The sequence below is a fragment of the Pseudophryne corroboree genome, chromosome 1, assembly GCF_028390025.1.
Source record: "Pseudophryne corroboree isolate aPseCor3 chromosome 1, aPseCor3.hap2, whole genome shotgun sequence".
NCBI classification, from domain to species: Eukaryota; Metazoa; Chordata; class Amphibia; order Anura; family Myobatrachidae; genus Pseudophryne; species Pseudophryne corroboree.
In genome coordinates, this window is record NC_086444.1 from 746,024,044 (window position 1) to 746,035,909 (window position 11,866).

Sequence of the window (11,866 nt, forward strand, 5' to 3'; positions counted from 1 at the left end):
AAGGAACTGCTTTAGGACATCCCCAATGGTATTCCCTGTGGAGCCCAGTGTACCCGGCAGCAGAAAACGAGACTTATGGGAAGAACTTACCGTTGTTAAATCTCTTTCTGCGAGGTACACTGGGCTCCACAGGGCGCCCACCCTGACGCACTTAGCTTCTTTGGGTTGGTATTGCATTAGCCGCTGACACCCTCTCCTGTCGTGAGTGTGTGGTGTTTGTGACTACTAACAGTTGTCGTCTCTTTTGCCTGCTACTACATTGGACTGCTTAACATAAACTGAGCTCCTCTACACGGAGGTGGGGTTATAGAGGAGGCGGCGCTAGGCATTCTGGGAACAGTCAAAGCTTTGAGCCTGTTGGTGCCTCGGATCAAGATCCTACTCTGCACCCCAATGTCCTTCCCTGTGGAGCCCAGTGTACCTCACAGAAAGAGATTTAACAACTGTTAGTTCTTACCATTAATCTCGTTTTTGGTAAACTTCTGGGCGTTTTCGACCACGCCAATTAGACAAAAAAAAAACAGTGAAACGGATGGTCGAAAATAAAAAAACAAAACATGCAACTATGCCCGCATTTGAATACCCTGTGTCGAATTAGTGCCATTAACTGAATACCCCCATAGTGTCCAATGGCTGCAAGAGTTGTGTTCTCGCATCAGTCTTGCTTGACTTACATTGGGAGTCACTGCAGGCTTATGCATTTTACACTCTGATCTTAGAATTCTAAATTTATGGTTGCCTTTTATAGTTGCCTAAAAAATTATTAACTTTTAATTTATATTTATTTTTCTAATACTGTTCTTTGCAGCTAATAACATTTCAGAATCGCTTGCGGAATCTGCAGCTGCATATACAAAGGCAACAGCAAAACGATGTTTACTGGAAAAGGTGGAAGTAATCACAGGAGAAGAAGCAGAGAGCAATGTATTACAAGTAAGGAGACAATTTTTAAGCATACCACAAATAACTCACTGCAGATGTGTGCTTGTACACTGTGACTTCAGTCGCTTCAAACAGCCCCACTCTGCATGCCGGGTTTTTTTGTTCAAAATGTGCCTCTTACAGATCTTACCTCGTACATTATGGTTACAATCGCTCCAACCAGCAAGCTTGGTCCTATGTGACATCGTATTTGCACAAATAAAACAGCTGGAAGTGACAAAATTGCTTAGCTTGGCTGTACTGATCAATGTGATGTGCAACATTTATACATCTGTGTGATGGAGTCTGAATCTGTGTGCAAAGCGCTACAATGCAGTGACCTTGGCACACCAAGTACGTTGTGTTACATCTGTGACTTTGTACCTATTTAAAACTAATTCCTACGCAGTTAAAGTCACATCCAGCATCTCCTGTACACTGTGAGGGGTATTTAGCTAAGCCTGCAATGCAAATAATACTCGTGTTTAAAAAAAACAAAAAAAGCCGCTATGCAACACCACTCTGTGCGGCCCAGACCCGCCGGATGTTTTGCACTGGCATATTGAGGTTTGGTGAGGGCACAATTGTATTTGCACTGAAAGCAACAGAACTACATTTCTGCTGCGGGGTACACTGGGCTCCACAGGGAATGACATTGGGGGTGTAGAGTAGGATCTTGATCCTAGGCACCAACAGGCTCAAAGCTTTGACCTTCTTCCCAGAATGCCTATAACCCCGCCTCCATGCACAGGAGCTCAGTTTTGTAGTTGGTGCCATGCAGTAAGCAGGCATACAACAGGGGGCTCCAGCAGCCCTAGGTAAAAGCTTTTTAAAGAAAAATGAAGACTTCAAGGGCTGCAGCAGAGGCACTGTAAGTGCTGGATGTCAGTCAGACATCTCCTGCTGCAGCTCCATCACCTCCCCCAGCTGCGCTGTACACTCCCGCGCCCTGGTCTCCGGGTACCTACAGCGGAGACTCCGGTATTCTTCCGGTTAGCCACACACACACGACCGCTGCTCTCCTGGATCGCGTGGCCGCACTCAGGGAGGAGGTAAGTGGGTCCCCCCGGCGGGACCCGCTGTGAAACGCGGTCCCGCGCCCCGGTGGGAGGCGGCTCGCACGCGCTGGCATGGACACTGTGGCAGTTTTCTCTCATAAAACCGTTTATTTAGGCCCCCAGTACCCAGTGGTGAAGTCCAGCAGAGGGATAAGGCTTTGACCTGTAGCCCCTCCCCCAGCCCCAGGGCACCATTTAGAGTAAATGTTCCCGCCCTGGAGCTGCATATCTCTCTCTCCCTCACTCCCTGTCAGCGTTTGGGCACCATTAGGACAAGCTGAGCTGGGACTGTTTGGGCAAATCCTCCTCTGTAAAGCTGCCTGCATGTCAGCGCTGTGCATTTTACAGGACACTTAAGTATTCTACATGTCTGCTGACAGTGTAAGTTAAGAAAAAGTGCATTTAGTCAGGGTTATATAGTACAAGTACCCTGTGATATACATCCAGTTTTTACTGTGCATTGTTATATCTATTAAATGTATAGCTATACTTAGTACTACTATGTTTTATTGCATGTCATATTTTCTGCATTGTACAAACTGTGACTCTGTGTGTTTGCATATAGCTGCTGTGTGACCTCCATTTCGTGTATCTCACTCAGATTGCTATCCCTATATTCTATAACCTGAGGGGGCTAAGTGCATCAGTTATATCATTAATATAGGTAGTTCACAGGATATACTCAGTGTGTATTTTTCTCTGTGATTTCTAGTCACCATATACCTCTAGAATTCCCTGTTTGTGCTGAAATACACTGCGCAGGGGGTTCTTGTCGGGTATTGTGCTGCTGATATTGTACTGTGTTGCCTTGCATTGAGCTTTTGATTATGTCAGCTACAAAGGGCAACGGTGCTGGGGCTGATCCCACATTGCGTGGTGGTGACGCTGAAGACACATTTGAGAATAACATAGCAGCTGAGGGTTCAGGTTCTGGGGGTTCCTTACCCCCCAGTGGGACTGTAGCAACGGGGGTGCAAAATGACCCACCTTGGGCTACCTTCTCCACACTATTGAATACGCTGGTAACTAGACTAACACCCCCTATGGGACCTCCTGTGCCGGTACAACCGCTTATGGTCCCCGCGGTTAACCTGCCATGGGCAGATCAATTGTCCAATCCGTTACAGCAAATGAAACAATCACTGACTGCTCAAAAGTCTAACCCTAGCCCGCCTAAGACCAAGGGGTCCTCTAAGTGGGCAATTACTTCCTCACAATCCACCAACGTCCCAGACAACTCGTCTGATGAGGATGGCGTTTATACGGATCCCACAGATTCTGATCCTGATGCTTCTGATGGGGAAGTTGTTTCACAGGTGGATGTTCCTGACTTGTTAGAGGCTATCATGCTCATTCTTCAGGTTGATGATGAACCGGAGCCGGTTCAACTGTCCAATCAGTTACAGCAATTGAACCAATCACTGACTACTCAGAAGTCTAACCCTCGCCCACCTAAGACCAAGAGGTCCTCTAAGCGGGCAATTACTTCCTCCCAGACATCTCGTCTGATGCAGTGTCGCATCAGCAGTACCTGAGGTTTGTGGTTGGTAACCTCCATTACCAATTTAGAGCGTTACCTTTTGCTTTGACCACGGCTCCGCGAGTCTTCACCAAGGTCATGGAGGTAATAACGGCTGTACTCCGCCGTCAAGGGGTCAGGATCCTACCGTACCTGGACGACTTGTTAATCCCGGCAAATTCCCCAGAAATTCTCCTACGCCATCTGGATCTGACTATCCAGCTTCTGCAAGCCCACGGGTGGCTCATCAACTGGAAGAAATCTTCCCTGGTCCCTGCTCAGAGCATGGTGCACCTGGGGGCGTTGTTGGACACTCACAACCAGCGGTTGTTCTCGTCTCGGGAGAAAGTCTCGAAGCTTTCGACATGGTGGAGTACGCTCAATTCCATTCTTGCCAAGTGGAACGGCCTGCCTCACTGGATCAGGTCTCAAATTATTTCCTTGTCTCCGGAGGTCCGTCTGTCACTGAGCTGGTAGCTTCAGGACCAACGATTGAGCAGGGGTCGTCCTTTCTGGATCTCCAACTGGGTCCTTCTGATGACGGATGCCAGTAAGAGAGCTTGGAGCGCGGTGTTGGAGCAACACTCCCTTCAGTCTCTCCTCCCAATAAACATTCTGGAATTGCAGGCGCTGTTCAACTCATTGAACTTGGCCCAGCAATTAATACAGAACAGCGGCGTACATCAATCATCAAGGCGGCACTCGACGCCGCATGGCATTGAGGGAAGTATCGCGGATTCTTCAGTGGGCAGAACGCCATCTGCCAGCCATATCGTCCGAGTTCATTTTGGGGGTCTTAAACTGGGAAGCGGACTTTCTCAGTCGTCGGGACGTACACGCCGGAGAGTGGAGCCTCCATCCAGAGGTGTTTCAACTCCTCGTGGACAAGTGGGGCCTTCCAGATGTGGACCTGATGGCGTCTCGACACAATCACAAGGTCTTCAGGGCAAGGACAAGGGATCCTCAAGCAGCGTTCGTGGACGCACTGGCAATTCCATGGAACTTTCGGCTGCCATAAGTGTTCCCTCCGGTGTCACTCCTGCCCAGAGTAATAATGAAGTTCAAGCAAGAAGGAGGAATCCTACTTCTGATCACTCCAGCGTGGCCCAGACGGCATTGGTTCTCAGACCTTCAGACTCTCTCTATAGAGCGTCACCTTCTACTTCCGCAGCGCCCAGATCTCCTCGTTCAGGGCCCCTGTTTTATATCAGGATTTAGCCCAATTGGCTTTGACGGAGTTACACTCTCCCTTTCTACAACAAGGCCTGGACTTGGGCCTTCGTCTGGCCTCCTTCAAGGTTCATATTTCTGCTTTGTGGGTTTGGTTCCAGAGAAAAATTGCAACTTTACCTGATGTTCATACATTTGCTCAGGGTGTGTTGCGGATTCAACCTCCTTACGTCCCGCCTGTGGCTTCTTGGGACTTGTCGGTGGTTCTGGAGGCGTTGCAAGGGTCTCTGTTTGAGCCTCTTGAATCGGCAGACCTCTTAAGGTGTTATTTTTGCTGGCTATTACCTCTGCCAGGCGGGTGTCGGATTTAGGTGCTTTTGTCCTGTAAGTCACCATATCTGATTTTTCACCGTGACCGGGCGGTTCATAGAACACGTCCCGGATACCTACCTAAGGTGGTGTCTTCTTTCCACCTTAATCAGCTGATTGTGGTTCCGGCCTTTGCCTCTCCTGATTTGTCTTCCAAAGAGCGGTCTTTGGATTTGGTACAGGCTCTCCGTATCTATGTGAAGAGGACAGCTTCTATTAGGAAGTCTGAATCTCCCTTTGGGGGTCATTCCGAGTTGCTCGCTAGCTAGTTTTAGTAGCCGTGCAAACGCAGTGTCGCTGCCATCTGGGAGTGTATTTTAGCTTAGCAAAAGTGCGACCGGTTGTATCGCAGAGCGGCTACAAAAATTGTTTGTGTCATTTCAGAGTATCTCAAAACCTACTGAGCGCTTGCGATCACTTCAGACTATTCAGTTCCGGATTTGACGTCACAAACCCGCCTAGCGTTCGCCCAGCCACGCCTGTGTTTTTCTGCTCACTCCCTGATAACGGTCAGTTGCCACCCAGAAATGCCCACTTCATGTCAATCACTCTGCGGCAAGCAGTGCGACTGAAATGCATCGCTAGACCCTGTGCAAAACGACATCGTTCGTTGTGCCCGTACGTCGCGCGTGCACATTGCGCCGCACTGCCGATTTTTAGCCTGATCGCTGCGAACAAATTCAGCTAGCGATCAACTCTGAATGACCCCCTTTATACGGTTTGGTTTTCACAAACGTGACTGGCCTGCTCACAAGCAGACCTTGGCCAGATGGATTAGAATGGTGATTGCACATGCTTATGTACAGGCTGGTCGTCCAGCTCCTGTTACTATAAAGGCCCATTCTACTCGGTCTGTTGGACCTTCTTGGGCGGCTCGCCGTGGTGCGACCCTTGAGCAATTGTGCAAGGCGGCTACGTGGTCCTCAGTGAACACGTTCATAAGGTTCTATGCCTTCGATACTTCCGCCTCCCAGGATGCTTCCTTTGGACGCCGGGTTCTTGTAGCCCGCTACAGTGCGTCCCCTCCCATAAGGAACTGCTTTAGGACATCCCCAATGTCATTCCCTGTGGAGCCCAGTGTTCCCCGCAGCAGAAAACGAGATTTATGGTAAGAACTTTCCAATGTTAAATCTTTCTGCGAGGTACACTGGGCTCCACAGGGCGCCCACCCTGACGCACTTGGCTTCTTTGGGTTGGTATGGCATTAGCCGCTGACACTTTATCCTGTCGTGAGAATGTGGCTACTAACAGTTGTCGTCTCTTTTGCCCGCTACTGCATTGGACTGGTTAACAAAAACTGAGCTCCTGTGCACGGAGGCGGGGTTATAGAGGAGGCAGCGCTAGGCATTCTGGGAAGATGGTCAAAGCTTTGAGCCTGTTGGTGGCTTGGATCAAGATCCTACTCTGCACCCCCAATGTCATTCCCTGTGGAGCCCAGTGTACCTCGCAGAAAGAGATTTAACAACTGTAAGTTCTTACCGTAAATGTCGTTTTCAAGCATACACAGACCACTGCAGCTTGCACTGAATACAGTGTTAAAAGATTATGGGCAAGGCAATGCCTAAATAGGTATACGTTATAAAATGTGTTTTAACCAGCTTTTCCCGCATCCCTTGTCCTAACTTTCCTATCTAATGGCAGATTCAATGCAAACTATTTGTGTTTGATAAAGTATCGCAGTCTTGGGTAGAGAGAGGTCGTGGACTTTTGCGACTCAACGACATGGCTTCTACGGAAGATGGCAACTTGCAATCTAGACTAGGTGAGTTTATTATTCGTTGCAAACAGTAGTATTTTGATTATAATTGAGTCAATATTTAGTTTGCATGCTAGGTAATGGCCAAAATGGTATGTAAATTTGCCTGCACCATAAAGTCATAACTCTGAATTTACACTAGGGTCACGCTTAATGTAATGTGTAGTTTCCTTGCCAGGACCTTGCAAATAATGGTCATTAAGGAAGAAACTTGTCATTTGTTAACTGACAATCTGTTTCCTCCTGAAGAGAGCTAGTGTTTTTTGGAAATTTATTTTGTAAATACAAATAGAATCATTGTTGCCATAGCCTCCATTCTTTGGCTGTTAGCAACAGGTAACATACTCTTGTATCCATGCATGATGAATTCAGAGAGACCTGTATAGTCTGGAAACATTGAATCAAAGAGTCTAAAACCAGTCGCACACATATTTTTTTTTTTTAAAAAAAAACCTCTCCCATTTAGGGTGGTGTTACATGGGAGCGCTTGAACGATGCGCTTTTCCACTAGACATGATGACAGGTTGAAGTGAAGGGGAAACGACCCTCCCCTGTCAGGTAAGAGCGATTTCTGCTCAAGAAACATTGCATGCAGCATCTTCTAGCACTTGATTGCTCCTTTGTAACAGGGGAGGAGCTATCCCCCTTGCTTCAATTTGTCAGCACAGGAGCAGCTGAGCTATTGTGATCTCTAGGAAAGCGCCACTTTTAAGCATTGTCATGTGATACCACCATTAGGGAATGGGTTATTTTCCAAGGCATGCGTCACCAGCATATCCCATATGGTCTTTTATAATTTATTGTGTGTTGTATGCAATTACTCGAATTATTTTTATGTTCACCAATTCCAATTTTTAACAATAACATTTGACCTGCAGTAAAGTAATGTAAAGCCAAGTACATTATTAATGGAAAATGGTAGCAAATCTGTTTTATAGACCTACCATACATGCTTTGCACCATAGTAAGTGTCAGTGTATTGTGTTATCAGAGCAAGAAAAGGGAAGTAAAAAATCTGCATGCTCCATGACCACAAATAATGATTGACCTCTTGCTTTTGAATACCTCCCTGCTCCTCCTGTTCTAGGCATTATCACTGTTACTGAACACAGTGTATATTAACAGCACACAAGTACACATTGTCCAGAGGTTTTACCCCTGAGGAACAGTCCTCAGCATTCTGACACATTTGTGTCATAGAAAAGGAAGAAGAGAAACCACTCAGCCTTGATTGCACCTACTAAAATCTTACATTCAGAGGATAGTCCCTGGCAGAGGACCAATACTGCACATACCATATTTACTGAGCCGTTTGTTAATTTTGAAATGACACATTGGGTATCTGTGTTTTGATACAGGAGTAGTCAATGTTTGTGGCACTTTAGGGAATGTCACCCAGTGAAACACATACAAACATTAGCAATAAACTGATACAGACAAGACATTATTTTACTACTTTTTTTAGTGTACACCAGATTTTTTTATATTTATGAATATGTTCATATTAGCTGTTAACATTGTGATTACTAAAACATTTTACCTATTATTATAAATATAACTTCTGTTTTCTGATTATTGTGTTTTTGTTACTTTGGTTGGTACTTTATCTCCAATGCTTAGTACATCTGCCCCTATCGGCTCCTACCTGTCACTTTACAGCCTGTAACGTAGCAGTTAAGAACTGATTGGCATGGTACTTTATCGACATCTGCTTTATCACTGTCCATGGCTTAGTACATGTCCCCATTTGTCCTCTTCCTTTTCTATGATACACTGTTTAGACAACTGGTCAGTCAGAAAGCCAGAGTGGTCACTTGGAACCATAGTACTATTCCTTATGAGTTGGGGCTGGGAGACCGGTGTTTGGGATCCCGGAGGTCAGCATACCGACCTGGCGGGGTGGTGGCGAGCACAACGAAGCCCCTTGTGGGCTTGGTGCGCTCGCCACAGGGGTGTCGTGAACACCGATGAGTGGGAATAGAGCCTGTAGGTCGCCATTCCGACCGCTGGCATTTTGAGCGCTTGGGATCCTGGCGTCGCATGGTGACCGCCAGGATCTCGAGCGCCGGTCACATAACGGCATTCCTACCTTCCATACGTGGTTGTGGATTTGTGATTTAAACAAGCAACACAAAGATTATCAAATCTGCTAGTGACAGTTTTTTTTCTGTATACATTTTGAAGAACTTGAGGCTGATAATTGGTAGCGATATCTGTAATAAAGATTTAATCTGTCTTTAAAATCGGTGCCTACAGAGTTTCATTTTTAATAGAGACCTGGGATAGGGCAGGACAGCAAGTATGCTCTGTAAGTACTTTTTGTGTGTAACAGATCTATCTTCTCTCAGTGATGCGCACACAGGGCAGTCTGCGACTAATCCTCAACACTAAACTCTGGGCACAGATGCAGATAGACAAAGCAAGTGAGAAGAGCATTCGAATAACTGCAATGGACACAGAGGACCAGGGTGTCAAAGTTTTTCTCATATCTGTGAGTGTTAAATTGGACTTTTCACAGTAGCTTTACATGTCATAACCACTAGATTAAGCTAATTATTCCCAATGAACATGTATCCCAGCCTTTTGCCTTACTCCGTTCTCCAATACAACTTAACAGTCAGTTAATGCTAGTTTACTTACGTATTTTGAATATGTTTAGGCAAGTTCTAAAGACACAGGCCAGCTTTTTGCTGCAATTCACCACCGTATCCTTGCCCTGAGGAGCCGAGTAGAGCAGGAGATAGAGATCAAGTGCCCTGAGCCCGTGAGGGAAGTGACCCAGTCCAATGAGGAAGACAGCGATGATGATGTCCTAACCCCTGCAGTTTCAACTACAAGTGGTAAATATCCCCTAGAAATGGGAGACTTATTTTATACAATTCTGATCGTTTAAAAAATATATGTTTTGAAATGCCTTTTAACATGCACTTCTTTCTTTAGCACCTAGTGACGAAGGAGACAAGCCACCTGTATCCAGTACATAGCAGCCACTTACCTCATTACCAGAAAGATGGTGATCCTCAACTGGCAGAGTTGACAGTCTACAGCTTACCCTCCGCTTTTAAGCCTCATGGAGTATTTAAAACCAACTCCCAATGTTAAGGCTGAACTGAGGACACAGACTTTACACCCACCCAGGAACTGTTCTCTCTTTTTGTTCACCCTAAGTAAACCAGAAAAAAATACATTGGATATAAATATATATATATATATAATTTTTTTTTATAGTGTTTTTGGAGGGGATCAGGGTGTTATCCAACCTAAACACAGTGTAGAATGCTTGCCTGGATGTACGAGAATAAAACAGCTCATCATATTGATGAGCTGAAATAACTTTTTTTTTTTTCTTCCCTCCTGTTAAGAGCCATGCAATTTGCATTGCTTTTCCAAATATTTTTTTTTTTTATATACATACAGATTATTATTTTTTTTTTATTATTATTATTATTCTTTCCAACCCACTCAATGTACATATATCTTCTGGTAGTTGGTTGGATCCCAGTCCTGTCCGGAACAAAGTGGTTACCGAATATGTACAGGAATTCTTGCCTAATTTGTTCACTTCCAAATACCCTCTAGTGGATGCCTTTCAGATTGGAATAAATACTTCAATAACACTGACTTTTGCAAAGCTCTTAAAATAAGAACATCTTGTTTATTGAGGACTTGCCAGTTGAATGAAAAATTCTCATTCTGTTTTCATTTCCTTCCTATTGGTAATTGTCTGCTGATTTGTTTTGTTTTTTTTCTTTTGTCTGTTTTCTTTTGACCCCAATTTACTTTTTTTTTGTGTGTACTGAAAAAGTGAAATGTTTTATTTGTATCTTTATTTAAGGGAAAGAGTTAAGGAACACTGTATACATGGCTGTTTTTTTTCTTTTATTTTTTTTATTATTGTTCTTCCTGTCTGGTGTCTGTTCTCTAGTCACACTAATGTGGAAGATTTGAGAAAGCACACTAAGCCACATGGGCTGTACCTCCTTAGTCCTATTGTGGTTTAAGGAGAACTACACACAATTGTTTTCATATGTTATAGTACACGGTTAAATGTACTAAACTATTTATTGTTTTTGGGGTTGTTTTCTATTTCATAATCCATCTCTCCCTCCTACTGATGTGGCCATGATGATGAATGTGACTGTCCCAACTTTCTAACTGTTCCATACACTGAATGCACAGCTCCATAAGTACATTACAGTTTCCATTTCAGATGTTCTGCAAAAACGGAGAAGCACCAACTACTTGGTCTATATGTACAGTACTTGATAAATGATTTACTCCTATCAGTGACCTCACTCGTTTGGAAAGGGTGTTCCATTTTGCCATGCAGGAATGCAAAACACACCTAGAAAAGAGGATTAACTACTATTAAGCAATTTGTTCAATATCTGCTCAGCATTAACATTATTCTGTCTCTTACTGATTGTCATCTGCCATGAGAATAGACTTGGTTCTGTTGCTATTAAGTGAATTACATGATATACCATACACACAATTATGTACTCATTTATTCTGGTGTTCTGAGTTATTGCTAAACGCTCAGGTGCAAAAATGTTCTCATGTCAGGTTGCAGTTAATAAAAGACTGAACATACATTGCTGAATGTTTAACGTTTTAATTCTTCTCTCAAGTCTTATTTTAAATTTTGTTTTTCCTATTTGGTCTTACATCGCAATCCTCTCCCCCGTGTGGTATATAGTGTATAATATGCTGAATTGTATTTTTTTCTTTAAATATATAAAGAACTAGGTGTTCAGTATTTTTTTTTTCTTCATATTTTAATTTTATATACCTATTAAACTCGTCACACAAAAAACTCAGTACAGCCAAATCCAAACCACAATATTAAGCAGGTTAGAAAAATTTGCTTAAAGGAGGGTACTCGCGGAGCCATCGCTGCTTAAAATCTAAGCAGTCTGACTAGATTGCTTAGATTTTAAGCAGCGATCACCACGTGTGTACCCCTCACAGCGATAGCGATGCGCAGCCCCACGCATCGCTATCGCTGGTGCTAGATTGGCCTGCATGCAGGCCAATCTAGCAGGTCGCTCACTTCACCCGCTGGGTGAAATG

At 44.5% G+C, this 11,866-nt stretch overlaps 1 protein-coding gene across 4 annotated transcripts in view; it reads left to right on the plus strand.

Annotated features, from left to right (window-relative positions):
* RANBP3 (RAN binding protein 3) overlaps positions 1-11,543 on the plus strand; it is a 263,031-nt gene extending 251,488 nt beyond the window's left edge. For 3 of the 4 annotated variants that reach the window (XM_063916545.1, XM_063916549.1, XM_063916555.1), the window contains 5 exons: positions 809-933; positions 6,679-6,799; positions 9,142-9,284; positions 9,453-9,633; positions 9,734-11,543. In XM_063916545.1, coding sequence (XP_063772615.1) covers positions 809-933; positions 6,679-6,799; positions 9,142-9,284; positions 9,453-9,633; positions 9,734-9,777 — 614 coding nt within the window. In that variant the 3' untranslated portion in view covers positions 9,778-11,543. Of the gene's footprint in view, positions 1-808; positions 934-6,678; positions 6,800-7,259; positions 7,352-9,141; positions 9,285-9,452; positions 9,634-9,733 lie in introns of those variants that run through there. The other variant, XM_063916564.1, reaches the window with a different exon arrangement.
* Positions 11,544-11,866: the final 323 nt, after the last annotated feature.